Genomic DNA, 21,078 nt, shown 5'->3' on the forward strand with positions numbered 1-21,078 from the left:
GTCTCAACCGAAGGACCGGTCTCCACGTCCCACAGTGGTAATCGAACCCGCGACGTAAGGACCAACTCCATACTTTGCGACTCTAGAGCAGACGCTCTAACCGCTGTGCCAAACGGGCGACTAGCAAAAACATGAAGTAAAGGATGAATTTGCTTATCTGATAGCAAGAATTTATTTAAATAGCAAAAGACTTTACACATCAAATACACAAGGAAAAGAACAGCAATAAAGACATATATATTTCTCTGAATATCTTTACATTTACAGATCACTCAATGATACCGACGGAATATTGTAACCAAAACACTGACTGTTCCAGTTGTTCTGAACATCATGTGGGATTTTGTAGCGACTACAAATGCACATGTACAGGTATAATGAGCTTTATAGCCACAAAAAGAAAATTGTATTTATGGTTACTATATATGTAAATGATTGATTGATTGTATATTGTTTAACGTCCCTCTCGAAATTTTTTCTCTCATTTGGAGACGTCACCGTATGCCGGTGAAGGGCTTCAAATTTAGACCTATACTCGGCACTCAGGGCCATTGAGCAGTGAGGGTTCTTTATCGTGCCAGCGCCTACCGTGACACGGGACCTACGTTTTTAAGGTCATATCCGAAAGACCCGTGACTTTCACTTCTGATGCCGAGCGCTTGGCGAAGGAAGAGTCACTACCTATTTTTAAGTATTAGGTTTGACGCGGCGCCGCGAACGATAATCGAACCCGGGCCTCCCGATCACGAAGCGAACGCTCTACCACTAGGCTACCGTGAACGGTATATGTAAATGAACATTAGGTTTATATCTATATCTGGCCTTGCAATGCTAGATAAACGTATGATGAAGAAAAATAGAAATTTGGGATTAAAATGAATCAAAATATAATTCAATTGGGTTTTATATAGTTTGTACATTATGTATGTGGTTTAACGTTCTACTCAAGAATTTTTCACTCATATTGAGACGCCACATTAACCGGCTGAAAATTTTGTCCAATACTAGGCACTCAAGGCCCTTGAGCAGCGAGATTATTAAATTTCTTTTGAATCAAAGTTTCAATACCATCATAAATTAAAAACTGACATTTGGTCTAATGCAATGTATCAAATTTCAAGAACATTGGATTTTTGAAGCTGAATAGTTTGCATCACTTTGCTGTATAATTGTTAAATGATAAGGAGAAAACCTAACATGCAGTCAAACAAACGATTCTTGATGTTAAAAAGGTTTTGAATGAGCATCCTATCTGTTAACTGTTAAAAAACTAACCATAAAATGACATAAATTTCCATAACGTGTATTTATTCAGCAGTTTTACTTTTTCTGTTTCAAAACTGAAACTTTTGTCTCCGAAAATTATTATGATGATAAGGGATTTTCATCCGTATATCAATTCTTAAAATCAAAATTAAATGCCTTTTTGCTTCAATTAAATCGAGTTCGTAGCTTATTTTATATATTTCTTCATAGGAAGTATCCACTGCAGTGTTGGGAATTGTGATCATTTTGGATGTCCCAGCGGTTCGAATCCAGAATGTGAAGTCGTAAATGGTCATCATCGGTGCACTTGTAAACGTAAAAATCTATGATAACTTTCATTTTATCTAAGCGTACAGTAAGGATTTTTATGCCCCCGTAATCGAAGACTCGGGGGAATACGGGGTATATTTTTGTCGTGTCCGTCCGTCCGTCGTTGTCTACCTGTTTATCCGCAAAAACTTTAACCTTGCCCATAAATTTTGATTAAGTGGAGCTATGACTTTCATATTTCACGTTGTATTTCTGTTGACAATACCTTTATTTTAATACCACCAAATTTGTCCTTAGAGTTTGACATATCTTTACACAAAAATTCCAAACTTTTACTTTGATTATAACTTTTCAACAGTACATACTCGGACTTTCATACTTCACATATGTATTCTTTGTGACAAGAATTTTCATGGGATACTAACAACTTTTTGACCTTGACCTGGGATATTTCTGTACTTTTAAAAAACTTTAACCTCGGCAAAAACTTTTCAAAGGTAAGGACATATGTTTAATATTCTACACGTATTATCCTTATCAGGAGAACTTTCCTTGAATACCAAGAACTTTGACGCTTTGACATTGGAGTTTGACCTATTTTTTTAAAAAACAAACATTGACCATATTTTCTGAAGGTTTAGGGCTAGGGCTTTTATACTTCAAATTTTATTTTCCTGTGACAAGACTTTTCATTGGATACCAAGAACTTTGACCTTTTTACCTTGATCTTTATGTTTGACCTGCTTTTGAAAAACTTGGTCATTACTTTTGAAATGTTAAAGCTCTGGTTTTCATAACTCACATATGTAATCCATGTGACGAGACTTTTGTTTAGAATCGAACAACTTTGATCCTTTGACCTTGACCCTCAACTTGCCTTTAAAAAATTCATCATCGACCATAACTTGTAAACAGGGTGTGCTATGGCTTTCATATTTTACAGTTGTATTTATTGTGAGGAGACCATACGAGGGGTGATCAAAAAGTTCGCGAACTAATTGAATATCTTCCAAAAAAGACACAATATTTGGTTTCAGTGTTGCTTATATTCTAATAAGTCCTCTCTTATTTTTACTTATCTGTCACCGTTCTGTTCATGCGCGAATCACGTGATATAGCCGGTCACGTGACCCCCACAGTAGCGTTCTGTCACAAAAGCTGAAAGATTTTTCCGAGTTTTATATTTCTTTCCATGTAAGTTAATTTTTATAACAAAAACAGTTCATTTGTCAGAGATGACCAATTCTCTGCTACAGAATGGGTGGATAAGAATTTCCTTTCCAAAAATAAGCATGGCGACCATCAATACTCAAATCTTCTGCCTCGGGAGAGACGTTTATTCAAGGCGGATAAAAAATGGGTGCCTCCTATTTATCATATCTAATATGTGTTAAATATAAAGTAAACGATATCTCAGGTATTTAATAATTATATTATTGTTGAAATATTCAGCTATTTTTCAAAGTGTAAATTGGAGGTCTTTGATAGCTAATTGCTTTCTTAAAAACACATCTCTTTTCAAACTTGCTTTGACTGGGCAAAATAACAAGTATCGTTTTTAACCATCTGCCTTCCTTCACTATAAACAATCAATCCAATCATTGATGGTTTTTATAAGAAGTCATTTGTCTTACTAAACTATGTGCAAATTATTATACTCTACTTCTAAGGAATTCTAAGATATACCATAAATTCTACAGTCGTTTGTTGAACGAGTACGACTGAGAAAACCATTTTTCGTCACAAAGTGACCTACATAGTGACGTCATTTTCACATTGTGACGTCCCAAACAAGGAGAAAGCTTTATTCAGCATATGCTATTTATAGACCTTATGTATGTCTACATGTGTACTAATTTTTTTTCTAATCTGAATTATGGTTTTGTAGATATAGAGAAAGTTCGCGAATCTTTTTATCACCCCTCGTGCTTTGGGATCCAACATATTTACGAGGGCTGTTCAATAAATAACGTCATGAGCTCGATGAAATACAACATAGAAATCATATGACATTAAGCTTGACTTTCATTAATGAATCTTTGATGAATTGATTACAGATTATGTGACCACTTTTCATCACGTAGTTTCATTTTGAGAAGCTTGAATACAAGGGCTATTCGACACACTGCATTAAAAATGAATGGAAAAGAATCAATAAACTGGAGTGAAATTAACGCTTCATTAAGGCTCCTATAAAACTCGTTAAGAATCCCAAAGAAAATATCATTGAAATGTAAAAAAATTCTGCAATCAATGTCTGTTTTAACACATAAACACGCAGATTTCAATGAACAAACATGATGTAATGGGCATCAAAAATGGGCGACAACAAATATACTGTTTGCGAAAAATCAGCAAATCATCACTGATTATGTTTGATTGGCTTTAATACATATAGAAAATTTGACAGGCATCATCTTGGTAATAGTTCACAATGTTTTTTTAACAATTATTTTTAAAAATCAAAATTTGCACTTATCCACGTTTGTCTGAAATTTAACATATAATAAAACTTGAATCCATTGCTTTAAACCCTAAAACAAATTTAGTATTAATTTACAATAAGATGCACTTGACAAAAACAGCAAAAGCCTGAGAAAAGCAAAGAGTTGCAAGAGCACAAAAAGGTTTTATATGCTATTTTCTTAAATATTTGTGGTTTTGTTCAAATTTTTATCGGGGATGCAGTTTAATTTCAAGAGTAGTCTATAGAAAGCAAAATGTTTGCAAAAAATCGAAAGGTTTATGAGAGGAAGGAACCTGAATCAGGAATCCACTACATTAAATTTCTTCATGACAGTGTCCAAATCCACAGATCATGAAGAGTAAAGGAGTGTTGGGGATAAACAGAAAAAATAATGTTGTTGTCACACAAACAATTTTCGCAAGATATCTCAACCTTTGATTTGTTTCATTTTCACAACTTGAAAAAAAAACCTTTCAGAAAGAAAAAAAGCACAGGAAATCTTACAATCTGCCATATTCCAGTAAACGGAGGGCCATACTCAAAAATGTGTTCCAAAAACAATTAGAAATTGAATACAAATATTACGGACGTGAGTTTTTATCAAAAGAGAATATCTAAGTGAAATCACTGGGACTAAATCTAAATGAGTGTTTTTTTTCTTTTCGAGCACTGATGACATTATTTATTGAACAACTCTCGTAATTTGCAGAAATTACGGAATCTAATTTGGAGAAAAGAATAATCTTCGATTTGTTGCCATACGGGGGCATCAGTTTTTCACATACATATCTTGTTTTAACAATATTTTATAAAAAATAAAAAAAAATTCTGTGAATAACATTTGAAGTCAAAATTTAGTTATTTCCTTATTATTGTGAATACTGATTTATTAAATGATCAATATATGAATGATATCTTTCTGTTTGTATATTTATTTCTCTGATTCAAAATGCTCCTTCTGTGATCGACAGTGGCTCACAGCAATTGATACAATCCTAGACATTTTTAGCATGTAGACAACATTTTTTAATCGAAAATTGTCCCTTACGTTTAATAAAATATTCCTTATAGACATGTAAAAAGTTTCTGATTTCAACAAATTATGTACATATAAAGTAGGGGTTCCTATGGAAGCCCAATAGTGCAAACCAAATACATGTATAAATAATGAAAAACGAAAAAAAACTTTTCATATTTTCAACTTTCTCTCAAGAACTACAGGGCCAATTTAAACCAAACTTGTTCCAAAGCATCCTTTGGTAATGCGGAGTATAAATTCTCTATATGAATCGCCAAGTCCCCTTACAAGGGGGGACAATCAAGAAAATACAAAAATAAGGTGGGGTCATCAATAAAAATCTTCTTCTTAGGAACCACTGGGCCAGAAAAACTTAAACGTATGTGGAAGCATCCTGGAAATAATGTAGATTCTAAATTGTTCAAATCATAACCCCCGGGGGTAGGGCGGGGCTAAAATAGGGAAAACATGTTTTACATTAGGATATATATGAAAAATCCTTAGAAATTTTCTTCTCAAGAACCACTGGGCCAGAAAAGATGAAACTTATTTGAAAGCATCCTGGGGTAGTGTAGATTCTACAGTAAAATTCTAAGGTATAATCATGATCATGACCCCCGGGATAGGGTGGACTGCAATAGGGAATCCAAGTTTACATTGAAATATATATGAAAAATCTTCTTTTTATAAACCACTGGGCCACAAAAGCTGAAACATATGTGGAACATCCTGGGGTTGTGTAGATTCTAAATTGATAAAATCATAATCATGACCCATGGGGTAGGGCGGGGCCAAAATAAGGAATCCAAGTTTTACATTAAAATATATAAGAAAAATCTTTAGAAATTTTCTTCTCAAGAACCACTGGGCCAGAAAAGCTGAAACTTATGCGGAAGCATCCTGGAGTAGTGTTCATTCTAAATTGTAAAAATTCATGACATCCGGGTATAGGCGCAGCACAGTTAAGGTTCAAATAAGGAGGCGGGGCCTAATTTGTACGGGAAATGTTTACTATGACGTCACACAAAGTATAAGGTCTTCAAAATAACACAAAATGAACTTATTTCCTATTTCAAACAGCTGGATAGCTGTATACTACATATAAACTTACTATTACAGGCAGTTTTGCCGTTTGTTAAATCCCACACAACAGTATATAAACGATGCATCGATCGCAATGCACTTGTCAATGTGACGTCATCTCGCAAAAATGACGCAGTTTGTACACAGCGAGGGGCTGATCAAGTCGCATCTTGTACAATGAAAAATTGTCTTTTGTTCTCAAATAAAATATTATTTGCAATTAAATAAAAGGCCGTTAGCTTGGATGTGATGTCTATTTTAGTATTTTATTTATAAATTCTCCGTACATTCTCCGGACAATTGATACTGTCGTGTGTTTGTATGCAGATTCATTGAAAAAGTAAAGGAAGGGACCTATTAAATCGATTTATTGCAAGGACATACCCTCAATGTATCTCCTCAAGTTTTCACATCTAAACTCAAGAAGCATTAAGATATATGAAAAGTGCCGCGAACCTCATGAAATCTTGAAAATAAATTATTTATAACTATATTTAATGTAGTTGTCCAGCAAAATATTCAACCTGCCGTCCAACAAATTAAATTTTAGCCATTTAAAAAGGGAATCTAAATAGGTTCGCAGCACTTTTCACAAACTACATAATAATAGTGTTGAAAAGGGTTATAAATTAAACTAAGATTTTTAACTTGGTTATGCCCTTGCAATATTGGAATTTATAGATGACCTCTAAACTGCAAGAATAATTGCTAGAATTATTCTTGACGTCGACATCACGTGACAAGTCTTAAAAAAAAATTCTAAATGTCCCCGACATGTAGATTTAAACCACATTACATTTTTTTTATATCAGTGAAGTCCTAAAAATAATCGCCCATCCTAATAAAGTATGTATTTTTTATCTTAAAAAATCGCCGATATTTCCATTTGTAACCTTAACTATGCTGCGGGACAGGGCCACAATAGGGAATCCAAGTTTTACATAGAAATGTATAGCAAAAATCTCTAAATAAAAATCTTCTTTCCAAGAACCACTGAGCCAGAAAAGCTTAAATTTATTCGGAAGCATCCTGGAGTAGTGTAGATTCTAAATTGTTCAATTCATGAGCCCGGGCTCAGGGCGGGTCCACAATAGGGAATCCAAGTTTTACATAGAAATATATAGGAAAAATCTTTAAAAATCTTTTCTTCAGAACAATTTGCCAGAAAAACTAAAAGTCATGTGGAAATATCATGGGGTAGTGTTGATTCTAAATTGTAAATCAAAATTGTAAACCCCTGAGAGAGGAGGGGTATATGGCTACAATAAGTATTACAAGGGGGAAATTCTGGTAAAAAAACAAAGTTACTCAGGTGAGTGATGTGGCCAATGGACATCTTGTTTTATTAAGTGAAATATCGAATATTAGATACATGTGATGTGCAAGATTTTTGTATTTTTTTATTTCAACAATAAAATGGTCCCTGCTATGACCCCAGTCCTGATAAAGAAGCAATTATTTTTTATCACAATCCAAATTCTTCAACAATGTATCTTAATTCACAAAACATGAACTAAAAGTGATTGAGTTCAAGAACATGAAGTAAAAAATTGAAAATAATTATTATTATTGATAATTTTTATAGCTTTTTTTTCTAGCGTCGACATCTGCCACTATCAGCCACTGCAATGACAATTCTGACTGCACCACTTGTTCTGACTATCAAATTGGACAGTGCATCCACCACCAATGTAACTGCTCTGGTATGTGTACAGATATTTTATGTACAATTAGGACTGAAAACGTGGTACTATTTCTATAAATAAAACATTTTTAAGAAAGCTCTAACAAAAAAGATAAATCCTGTGTAAAATTATTTGTCTCACACTTTGAATCTCCAGACATATATCAAATGTGATTTTTTTTTTCATTAAAGAACCTCTAAAAGGTATTGATATATAGAAAGAGAATTGATTTAAATATCCTCAACTCATAATATTTTACTTTGCCAACTGTTTTTATTTACTAGTATTTTCAGCTTGCAAAATGTTCTTAAATTGACTAGTTTATCATTTTCTCTTCTTCATTGTGTAAACCCAGAAATCATATCAGATGTATGCTTTATATAGATTTTATAAGAAATACCATAAACTAACAGGCAACTTAGGCAAACATTTCATGTACTTGGTAAATTGTTGCAATATTGAATTAGCTCTAAGCTTCTTCTTTGCAATCTGTACAGTTTTGTCTTATTTGCCTGTTAAACGTGTCATTGGTTTAGGTATAAAGAATAAAATTGCAATTGCGATCTAAAAAGTACTTACATTATGATTTTTTTAAAGCCAGAATGTCCTGCATTTACAACAATGATTGTCATGGGTATGGTTGTGAAAGCAGTTTATATCCACAATGTGCTAACCTAGATGGTCACTCTCGATGTCTTTGTGAAGGTAAGTAATTTCAAAGTAGCGAGATTAACATATGAAACGCTAATGAATTAACAACATGAATTTTCTATTTTCACTTTAGCATCGTCACCATCCGCCAGACATGAATGTGACCAAAGTTCCGACTGTACTAAATGCCACGACTATCAAGTTGGCAAGTGTAACCACAACCAGTGTACCTGCTCTGGTTAGTGTGTAGAATGATACTGACAATTGAAGGTGAACACGGGGTAGCATTAAATAGAGGATAAAGAGAGAAAACTTTTTACTATTGTAAATATTTATGTAAGTAGAGTTTCCACATATGAGTAGGGAAAATTGAGAGAAAAGTTAAAATTTTGTAGGAGCGAATAACGGAATTGCGATCAACGTCTTTTCAATCTAAAATTATGTTTGAGAAAAAAGCAAAGAAATGCTTACTTCGTTCACTTTTGAATATCACATGTCTGTCATTTTTTAAGTTAACGGGCATAAAATTAATCAATGGATCATACATCCAAATACATGTAGTTTGATCTTTTGCACTGTAAATACAAACTTAATACTGATCAGTAATCATATATGCACATTGTTAATTGATGCAACTGATAACTTCTTGACAACAACAGGTTTGACCATTATGCAAGGTTCCGACTTGGAATAGAGAAATAGGAAGGGAGATAGTAGGAAAAACTTAAACTGCAATTGAAAAAAATCAAACGCTTTTCTCTAATACGATTTTGAGTACAGGTTATGATAGTGCGATTTTTTTCTCTAGCTGAAATGCCATGCAGTTACAACAATGATTGTCATGGGTATGGTTGTGGAAGCAGTTTGTATCCACAATGTGCTAACCTAGACGGTCACTCTCGATGTCTTTGTGAAGGTAAGTATTTTCGAAGTGAATAATACATGTAATGTGTGAAATGCTAATAAATTAACAACATGATTTTTCTATTTTCACTTTAGCATCATCACCATCCGCCAGACACGAATGTGAACAAAGTTTCGACTGTACTAAATGTCCCGAATATCAAGTTGGCAAGTGTAACCACAACCAATGTACCTGCTCTGGTTAGTGTGTAGAATGATACTGACAATTGACAACACGGGGTAGTATTAAATAGAGAATAAATAGAGACAACATTTACAATTGTACAGATTAATATAAATATAGTTTCATCAGTTAAAAATTTGGCAGATGTGTATAACAGAAATGCGATTAACATCTACAAACACTTTTAAAATTATGTATAATAAAAAAGCAAATAAATGTTTACGTTTCTCTTGTCACCTGTCAGTCGTTTTTAAAGTTAACGAGCCGAGCATAGAATGAATCAATGGATCAGACAACCAAATACATGTAGTTTTATTTTTTCACTGCATTAAAATACAGACTTAAATCTTTCGTGTGTTTGAAAGATTCAATAAGAAAATTCTGCTAATTTGAAACGAGTTGCCCATAACTTAATACTGAATACTTCTCAGTTTCTCATGTTTACACATTGTTGCAACTGTTATGTACAGATTTTATACTAGTTGATTTTCAGATTCCGGATCTTTGGCTACATTTTATTATTTTCCCATTTAGCTGAATAGCTTTATCTATCAGTAAGCAAGATCAGTTTATTGTCCTTTAATTATAGTGATAATTAGTTAATCATGGGTGGTCTTTGTATAATTTTATTTATTGCCTCCCCACTTAGAGGAGGTAGTATTTTCTCTCCTACACATTGTGAAGGCTATGTTTACTACATAAATGAGCGCGTTTGATCATTTTAGGCAGTTAAACGAGTTGAAGAAAAGTTGTTATTAGAGTAGTTGAAGAAAAGTTGCATTAGATATCAGAATGAATATATAAAGGATTACGGAATTTTAGGATTTTTTTTATATATTTCAATTGGATTATTTTACTATTGTTTCTTATGTGAAGCGTGGACTTATTGTGTGTGTAATATAGTGTGTAATTATGTAAATAAATAAGTGAACATTTTACGGATTTGTTAGTGATTCAGAACAACTCTGAGGAAAGTTATAATAATAATAATAATAATAAAGCCTTTATTTATCCAGGATGACATACTTTAGCAACAATGCTAGTTTTCAATATGGTCCTGCATTTAAACATACATACAGACAGGTATTAGTAAAATACAGTTTTAAAGAAATAGAAAACATATAAGAATTTAAAAAAAAAGAAAAGAAATCTAAGATAAAAGAATATTAAACAAAATTAAGACACATGGTGGTATTCTCTTAGATAGTTTCTTTTAAAACATAAAACACTTGTCGCACTTCTTATACACACTCAGTGTGTTCCATAGATTGCTGCCTGAGACAACAAAATATCTCTTATAGTACTCAGTTTTTGCCCTTGGTACATACAATAAATTTGAATTGGAATTTCTAGTTTGTCTTTGACTAACATTTGATACATGATTAAACACGTTCAAATACCAAAGTTAGGAATTTAAAGGGAAAAACCGCTCGGATAGAAAATATGTAGTTACTCGGCAGTGAAAGCTGACTCCCCCGCAGCTCGGCCTGCGCTACAGTAAACGTCTTTAGTACAGAAGGTCTTCCTATCTACAAAAGGTCTGAAAATTTGACCATTATGCAAGGTTTTGCCTTGCAATTGAAAAGAAACCAAAAGCTTTTCTCTCGTCCGATTTTAAGAAATAATGATACACTGTAATAGTGCGATTTTTTTTTCTATAGCCGAAATATCCTGCATTTACAACAATGATTGTCATGGGTATGGTTGTGGAAGCAGTTTATATCCACAATGTGCAAACCTAGACGGTCACTCTCGATGTCTTTGTGAAGGTAAGTATTTTTACACGGTATATACATAATGTAATTTATTAAATGCTAATTGATCGAATTAACAACATGAGTTTTCTATTTTCACCTTAGCAACATCACCATCCGCCAGACACGAATGTGAACAAAGTTCCGACTGTACTAAATGTCCCGAGTATCAAGTTGGCCACTGCGACAACAACAATCAATGTACCTGCTCTGGTAAGTGTGTAGAATGATATTGACAATTTAGAGTGAACATGGGGTAGTATTAAATATCAAAGAAATGTTAATGTTACTAAAAAGTCAAAAGTGCCAATATATTGATAATTTACATTTATATGAGCTCACTGATCTTTGATATTAAAACATATTTCTCCCTGATACCTTTCTTTAACCTTTACTCTTACAAAAAAATGAATGGGGAGAGAGCAACCGGCCTTTCAATGAACATCTTCAATAATTAAAAATAATCTTTGGAAAAAAGTGGGACACCAGTTTTTTCGTGCCTGCATTTGTAAATGGGTTGGGAATCATATTTTTATTGACACACTTTATCGGTCTTATACTATGTGTGGATGTGTTTTGTGCATTTATGAACGATCATGCTACATTTTGGCATGAAATACTGTATAAGCTACATGTAGTAGCATATAGTTAGTCAACCACTCATAAATTTAGTTACATCTTCGAAGAAGCTAAAAGCTGGCAACATATGCTTTGCTTGGAACACTAGTTAATATTAACAAGCATGGAATTAATCAATGGATCAGAAACCAAATACATGTAGTTTGATTTTTTGCACTGTAGATACAGACTCATATCTTTCGTGTGTTCGAGAGATTCAATAAGAAAATACATTTTGATAATCTAAAACGAATTGTCCTGAACTTAATACTTGTCAACTAATTATGTTTGCACATTGTTATTTGTTGCAACTTTTACTTCTTTATTACAATAGGACCTCTTTTCTAAAGAAAGTCTGAAAATTTGACCATTATGTAAGGTTTTGGTTTGGAATAACAAAAAGGAAGGGGGTTGTAGTAGGAAAAACTAAAACTGTGATTGAAAAGAAATCAAATGTTTTTCTCTCGTCCGATTTTAAGGAAAAATGATAATAGTGCGATTTTTTTTCTATAGCCGAAATATCCTGCATTTACAACAATGATTGTCATGGGTATGGTTGTGGAAGCAGTTTGTATTCACAATGTGCTAACCTGGACGGTCACTCTCGATGTCTTTGTGAAAGTAAGTATTTTTTAAATGGTGATTAATTAACATATGAAACACTAATGAATTATCAACATGAGTTTTCTTTTTCTATTTAGCATCATCACCATCCGCCAGACACGAATGTGAACAAGGTTCCGACTGTACTAAATGCCACGACTATCAAGTTGGCAAGTGTAACCACAACCAATGTACCTGCTCTGGTAAATGTGTACAATGAGACGGACGGTTTAGAGTGAACATGGGGAAGTATTAAATGGGGATAAAGGGGAAAACTTTACAATTGTACAGATTTATATAAATACAATTTCTTCGTATGAGTAAGTAAATTTTACAGGAAAGTTAAAATTTTGCAGGTGCGTAAAACGGAAATGCAATTAACATCTACTGTAATATCACATATATGTTTGGTCAATTTTCAAGGTTTGGGGAAAAATTATTAGTTTGCGGGGATTTGATTTCGTGGTTGGAGAATGTTTATAAGAAATGCATATGATTTTACATTTCATGGTGTTCATAATTTCGTGGGTCTCTCAATACCTCGAAAACAACGAAAATAAACCCCCACGAAAATTATTGATTTCACAGTATTCAATCTTCTAAATTCATGTATTGGAAAAAGCAAAGAAATCTTTACGTTCAATTTAACATATGTGCGTCATTTTTAAAGTTAACGAGCATAATATTAAAGTCTTATACATGTAGTTTAATTTTTTGCACTGTAAATACGGACTCAAATCTGTCCTGTGTACGAGATAAGTTATATGAGAAAAAACATTTTGCTAATTTAAAACAAATTGCCTTTAACTTAATAAGTATCAATTAATCATGGTTGCATAGGTCTAATTGTTGCAATTGTTAGCTTCTTTAGTACAATAGATTTTCTTATCTGAAGAAGGTCTGAAAGTTTGACCATCATGCAAGGTTCTACATAGGCAATTTAGCCACATATGATCCACATAGACATTGCCTTTCATATGAAGATCATTTGTGGATCATATGAGAATCATATGTTTATACAATCATATGAGAATCATATGTGGCCAATCATATGAAAATCATATGATCATGCATATATTAATCATATGAAGTAATATACATATGATTCTCATATGAAAGGTCCTACATATGAGAATCATATGTATATTTTGGCAGTGGTCATATGAGAATCATATTAAACTGATCATATAAGAATCATATGAAACCATATTCACTAATTTGCACTTGTTTTATTCAGGTATAAATCCTATGAATATTTTGACAGTGATCATATGAGAATCATATGATCACATATTAGTATTCACTAATTTGCCCTTGGTATACTCAAGTAAAATTACAATTTCAATAATATATCTCAATAGTAATTTAAATGTACAACAATTTCAAAAGAATTTGTCAGCAATAACTTATGTTAAGTTCTACTCTGATTAACACCGCTCCCCCCTTTTCCCTTATAAAAAAAAAACTCTCACAAAATTCTTTTTCTGTAATAATGCATATCCCAGACAAAATTGATAAAGAATAAATTAATTTGCTTTTTATTTCAAATCTTTTGGGTTTGGGTTTATTACTTGAGTAAAATAAAAAAAAATCCGTATTTTTCCCGGACCGGTTTTGACTTCTATCTGATGAAAGTGTACGTCACTGCTGCAGCAGAAGTACTGGGTTTGGAAAAAGTAAGTAGGCCTAATCTCCTAACAATTTTTTAAAGACCTTTAATTCATATTGTTTAAATACCGTTTCATTGCGGCTACAGGTTCGTATGAACTCATCTCTGTAATACTCTCAACACTTGTAATTGTTAAATTAATGCTTTGTAAACCTACATAACGTTAGTGATCTGTAAGTAATTTTGGATAAATTTGTTTCTGAATGGATGTAAACATTACAATTTACATGTTAGGCTAAACGCATTACTTTGTTTTCTTTTTCTTTTGACTTTTGTTACGTACTGATTTGAAAGTAAAAGACAAAGTAGAAACCCTGTATAGCAGTTTGGCGTTTTTGTATGTTGAGATCGTTATCAAGTCGATTCTATCATCAATTTAATGACAAACGTTTGTTTTTATGGCCTATAGAAGCATTCAACAACTTGAGTTCAGTGTCACTGTGCTGCTTTTTTATTAAGTCCAAGAAGCCCAAAGCTGATAAGACTGGCGATTGACTCCTTTATGACAAAAAATTTCTTGATAATTTCTTTTTGTTCCTTTATAATTCTACATTGTTTGCATGGCTTCATCAAAAATAAATTCAACTCAATAATATAGAAGTTGTATTCTACATTATGAAACAATTTTAATCCAATGCCCTTTTAAATATGGTAAGTATGAATAGAATATGCTGGCTTTAAAAGCTATGAAACTATACAATAACTTCAGGGGGTATAATAATAACAGTGGCAACTTTCAAGGTACACATATGCATGTGTATGTGTTGAAAGTACATCAGATAGCTAATCCATTGAATATTTACATCTATGTATTCATTAACTGACATTTATAAAAAAAAATCCAATACTAATAGAGAACCTAGTTTCAGGTAAATTGTAAGATATTAAGACTATTGAGAACCTACAAACTTGTATACTCTCTCTCTTTTTTGTAGTTTAAGTTTTAGTTATGCTTAGAAAATATCTACCGTGTTAATATTGGTTTTACAGGTTCAATATACAGTCAGTCTCTTTTTGTCTCATAAGAAAAAATCCAAAGATCCTAGGCTTGTTTCAAAGTTAAGGTAACTACACACTGTTTAACAGACTTTGTAATATTCTTCCCAATAAAGTTCGGGATATCCTGGAATCACAAAGTCTGTTTTTCTGCCTATCTACTTGTCTGTATTTTCTTTGTCCAAAAATAATATATTTGTGTCAGAATCTTCTTAATTTTTGGCAATAATACTATTTGAACATTCCAAATTCAATTGACAAAAATAAAAAAATTGCTTTTTATGATTTTAATATGAAGCATATTTTCCAATAGTGTAATTGTCTTGCAAAATTCAATTCAATTGTCAAAATAAAAAAAAATGCTTTTTATAATTTTATTATGAAGCACATCTTCCAACAGTGTCTTGCAAATTACATCATAGGATTTCACAAAACACTTAGTATAACATATATAACATTAGTTTTATCTCGTATTATATCTGTGTCGGTGAATTGGGAATACATTTGTTTGCTGATGATAAGTTAATCTAATATAACTTGTAGAATTGATTTTGTAATTTAAGAATTATTTTATTTTTATTTTTGAAATTTTTGTAGAGACCATTCTGAGCCACAAAGAAATTGGGAGAACTGGTGGATTTGCATTTTTGATACAGTTCAAAGAGATTTTCAAAATGGTCAGATCAGAGGGAGGGCAACTGAAAATATTGAAAAGTTAAAGAAGGAAAAAGAACCTGGAAATATATGGAATAATTATGAAATGTGGAGGATGTACACAACCTTGTCTGAATTTGGTCTGTAAAGATTTCCCATTCTTATTTGTATGCTAGAATATCAAAAAACTTGATTTTTTATAAATTTACAATAGAGAATACATGACAAATGTTATTGCTGATATTTCAATTTTGCTGTGGACACTTTCATGTCATATAATATTTTTATACAAGTACATGACCTAATTATTTTATTCATTTGTACATGTATACATGTTAAACTACTTAATCATTTTGCTGAAATCTTATAATTTGTACTTCTTTTAGAATATGTTAAATACACGTATCGACAAATGGTACTGACTTGTTTGTATATTTTCTTGTTTAGAATGTACACTGTGAAAAATTAGTTATTTCTTTTGATGAAAATAATTTTATCCAAAAAGTTGTGTAATTATTATAAGATATTTTAAAATATTTAACCAATGAAGATAGATCATTGTACATGTAATGTAATGAATTTTCATCTAAAGGAGAAATATCTGATTTTTAAATGTGTACAAGAATGTGAAAATATTAAAAGAGAACACACATAACTGTTTCATATGATTTACATATGATGCCCCGTTCATATGATTCTCATATGTAAATGGCTTGAAACACACTTAAATGTTTCATATGATTTACATATGATGCCCTTTACATATGATTCTCATATGTAAATGGCTTGAAACACACTTAAATCATTCATATGCAAATCATATGTAGTTATTTTCATATGATTCACATATGTGGATCATATGTAAATCATATGAATTGCTTCATATGATTCACATATGATGCCCGTTTTCTATGATTCTTATATGAAACCAATCATATATCAAGACTCATATGAGAATCATATGTGGCTAAGTTGCCTGTGTAGCATGGAATAAAATATGGAGGGAAAATAGTAGGAAAAGAAAAAATGCACTTGAATATCAATCAATTCCTTTCTCTAGTCCAAATTGAAGAAAGAAATACATGTAACAGTACGATTTTTTTTCAATCTATAGCTGAAATGTCCTGCATTTACAATAATGATTGTCATGGGTATGGTTGTGGAAGCAGATTATATCCACAATGTGCAAACCTAGACGGTCACTCTCGATGTCTTTGTGAAAGTAAGTATTATAAGTGATGGTGAACAATTCCCTACAACAATTCCCGGAACAATAAGTAAATTAATTTTACATGAATGTTCTTTTTTCACCTTAGCAACGCCACCATCATACAGACATGAATGTAACGAGAGTAACGACTGTACTAAATGCCCTGCATATCAAGTTGGCCAATGCACCCTCAACCAATGTACCTGCTCTGGTATGTGTAGAAAGTAATACGGACAAATAAGACTGGATTTCTAATGATACATTCAATAAATAGGACAAATAGAGAAATCTCGATTGTATAAAAACTGAATTGGAATATGTGTGTAAACAAATTAATTTTGCAGAAAGATTTTTTTAAGAAGGCGATTATCATTTTAAGAATATTGGAATCCTCTCATATTTTTGCATTATATGAAATGAATGAAATGCTAAAAGAGTCAAGAAGACACTTTCACTGAGTGATGGTTTGATCAGCGTTTCATTCGATCGTTTTAATTTAGAAGCAAGGTCATATTAATTCATTACATTTTTCAATGACATTAAGCATAAACATTACTTTAACAAATCATTTGATGCCTATGTTTTATTTTAAAAACTTAATCAATTTTCTATTTGCATGAATTTATTCTACCGCAAAGGGTCTATCAGTTGAAAATACCAAATCGACATAAACAAATGAACAAAAATAAATATTGCCTAATACGATTTTTTTCTATTTTTCTACGGATTATTATTTTTTTTTTTATATGTTTCTCATATTTAATTTTTTTTTTTTTTTGCATTTTTATGTACATCTATCTTTGATTGTTAAAAATTCGGAACTTAATTTATTGTTCAGTAGTAATTTTTGAGAAGCAGAAAAGGAGATATTTTCATATGTTGCCATTCCGCCGAATATACATGTATAGTCCCTGCTTGTTATCAAACAGAGTTCTCAAAAATGAGAAAAGAAGATTAATGTGATATATTAAATCCATTATATCTTACTATCCATGCAAGTATATTTGAACATTTCATATAGTCAAAAGTCAGACAAGAATTCCATCTTAACTAGCTTTTTCATATATTTTATATTGTAAAAAAGAAGTGTTAAAGTACGATGTATTGACAAATATATGTAAACATATTAATAGCACGCGCAAGACATGTTCAATTAGAAACATTATAAATTTAGCTCGTCAAGTAGTTTGTCTATTGTTGGATTAGCTTTAAACTTTTTTGCCAATTTAACTCTAGGTTTGAAATGTTGACTTTTATGGTGTAAGAGTAGGAATGCCAGATATATGGGGGAAGTGCCAAAGTTTTCTTCCGTTTTGTTTTTAAGGAAATAGTGATTCTAGCATAATTTCTTTCTATAGCCGAAAGGGTGTGTCTTTACAACAATGATTGTCATGTGTATGGTTGTGGAAGTAATTGGTATTCAGTATGTGCAAACCTAGATGGCCACTCTCGATGTCTATGTGAACGTAAGTATTTTTTGAAGCAGTAAACAATTCATTAAAGGTTTTTAATTAATACGAGTCTTTTATTTTCACTTTAGCATTTTCACCAACTTCCAGACACGAATGTGAGGAGAATTCAGACTGTACTAAATGTTCTGATAATAAAATTGGACAGTGTAAAAGCAAGCAATGTACCTGCTATGGTATGTTTTTGAATAATCAAATAAGCTAGAAAGAATATGGGTAATGGGTAGACAAGAAAAACCCCTTAAAAGATAAAATGATTTTATATTTTGATCACACAGGTATTTGAGGTTTCCCTTATCAATACATAGACATTATACCATTCTTTGCATAACGTGTCAGGTACCAATATCTGAAACACCTCTTACAATTTGAATAAGAATTTATTGATACCTTCAAGAATATTTAATGTATAGTGTCATCGTGCAGCTCTTACTTAACCCTGTGCCCAGAGAGATCTAGTATGAATACAGTTGTGTTCACTAGTTTTTAATTTTGTTTAATTGGTAGCATAAGTATGCATGTGATCATGGTTTTTTATCTTTGATTTGCATGAATTTTTCTCGCTAAATTTAGAGCGAATTTAGACTGAAATAAAACATTTCACTATTAATAATTGTTGGAGAATTAAATGTGAAACTGACATGCTACGTTAGATAAAACATTCATAAATGCATACATATTCTCGAATATATTTTCCCTACTTGTAGAGATTAGGTATACAGTTACACTGCATTCATTTAAGGCTGATTTAAATCTTGCCCTTTTTCTAAATTGAATGATTTTAAACAAAACCCATGATGCAAGTTTTCTTTCTCATCAAACTTTTTTTAATATAATTTTTCACATTAAGCAGATACAACAACAACAGAAACAACAATATTTACTACATCGGCTCCATCTTCAACAACAACAACACAAAGTAAAATATCAACATCAACGAAATCAACAACAATAAGGAATACCTCACCAGTTACTCCAGTAAAGCCGGATTTATCTTCTACAATTTCAGTCATATCCACCTCATTCTTATCAACTAAAAAGACAACAACAACAGACCAATTTAAAAGTACTACCACTGTTTCGACGACAATGCCTACAACGGACCAAACAGATTCAATGAAGACAACTAGTTCCTACCAGTCAACTATGTCTTTAGGTTAATATTGATTATGTGCTTATGTTTTTTACACACTTGATACGCAGTCTCTGCATCGTAGTTGTTTCATAGTAACTGTTTATTATTTCTTGGAAAAGAAACAATACTTTGATCGGAATGAAACTAAAGAACTATGATTAAACAAGATTCCATATCCGCAAATCCCTTTTTTCCGGTTCGGGTGAGAGATATTTATGACGTTTCCATCAATACACATTCGTTTCTTTTCTAGTGAAATCTTCTTCAAAAAGTACTTTTGGATTTACAAACAATATTAAAATCCTATATCAAAATAAAAGGCCTCTTGAGCATCAGGTCCCTTTTGTACATATATTTTTAAAAGTATGATTTCTCTCAATCGAGATTTTACATATTTTTGTTTATTTGTTGATATTTACACTTTATCATATTATGTAAGCTGTATTTAAGCTTTGACGTCAAAAATGTTTATTTTAATGAAAATAAAAATACTTAAGACTTTGAATGTTTTCATGGATATTCGAAAGATATTTACAAATTATCACATTTTCAATTAGCAGAAACATCGACAATCATTTCTTCAACAACACCGACATCGCCGGATACAACTACAGGTTAGTTTCTTCATTCAAGTATTTTCTCATTTTACTAAAATGACAGGGCAATCGCTAACAGCACACTAGTGTATGTTTTTGTATGTTGTTTAACGTCCCTCTAAAGAATTTTCACTCATATGGAAACGCCACCACTTGCCTGTAGAGCTGCATTTTTTTTGTTCTATATATGCTCGGCACTAACAGCTATTGAGCAGTGAGGGATTGTTTTTCTTGCCAATAAAAAGGGACCTCGTTTTATATGGTGAGATTCGAACAGGCAGCTTAAGGATTAGCGCCTTATTTCGCGACTTTCAAAGCAAACGCTCTACTCAGTGCTTTCTACGAGCAACTGAGATATGTTGTGCTAGTGTTCAATGTATTTTTACAAATTATAAAGCAGTGATTTCATGGGTTACGTTCATGAAAGTATCGTAAAACACAATTTTTATAAATAAACATAATTTGTGAAGTACTGTGGAGGGGATGAGGGCTAATACATACTTTTGGGGAAGTACGAGGGCTGTTCGGAAATTATTGAGACATTGTGGATACATTTCTTTCTAATGAACGTCTTTCGGTGAAAATTCGCATATACGTTTGACAAACACCAAGAATTCGTAAAAGCAAAAAATATTTTACAAATATTAAATTTCTTATCTTCAATGGTCGATAAATATGTTAATGGTAGGGGTACACGGAGCAGTCACGAAATCAGATTTTGAAAATATGTTACAACAACGTTCAAACCCAAGGTGGACCCATAATAAAGGCGATAATAATTCAATTTATGTTTATAATTTTTTCAATCTTACTTTAACTGCATGCTGTATAAGTTTGTTAGAATTCT

General features: G+C 32.0%; 1 protein-coding gene across 1 annotated transcript; it reads left to right on the plus strand.

Annotated features, from left to right (window-relative positions):
• The first annotated feature begins 259 nt into the window (after nucleotides 1-259).
• On the plus strand, nucleotides 260-19,661 carry LOC134278703 (latent-transforming growth factor beta-binding protein 2-like). Its single transcript, XM_062760994.1, has 15 exons — nucleotides 260-372; nucleotides 1,477-1,581; nucleotides 7,703-7,807; nucleotides 8,387-8,494; nucleotides 8,574-8,678; nucleotides 9,249-9,356; nucleotides 9,440-9,544; nucleotides 11,189-11,296; nucleotides 11,387-11,494; nucleotides 12,413-12,520; nucleotides 12,601-12,705; nucleotides 16,936-17,043; nucleotides 17,138-17,242; nucleotides 18,572-18,676; nucleotides 19,354-19,661. The coding sequence occupies exons 1-15, from the start codon at nucleotides 276-278 to the stop codon at nucleotides 19,659-19,661; spliced, it is 1,788 nt and encodes a 595-aa protein (XP_062616978.1). The 5' UTR covers nucleotides 260-275.
• The last annotated feature ends 1,417 nt before the right edge of the window (nucleotides 19,662-21,078 follow it).

The sequence above is a fragment of the Saccostrea cucullata genome, unplaced genomic scaffold (assembly GCF_032062105.1).
Source record: "Saccostrea cucullata isolate Sc308-1 unplaced genomic scaffold, CSIRO_AGI_Scuc_v1 ctg17531, whole genome shotgun sequence".
Classification (NCBI taxonomy): domain Eukaryota; kingdom Metazoa; phylum Mollusca; class Bivalvia; order Ostreida; family Ostreidae; genus Saccostrea; species Saccostrea cuccullata.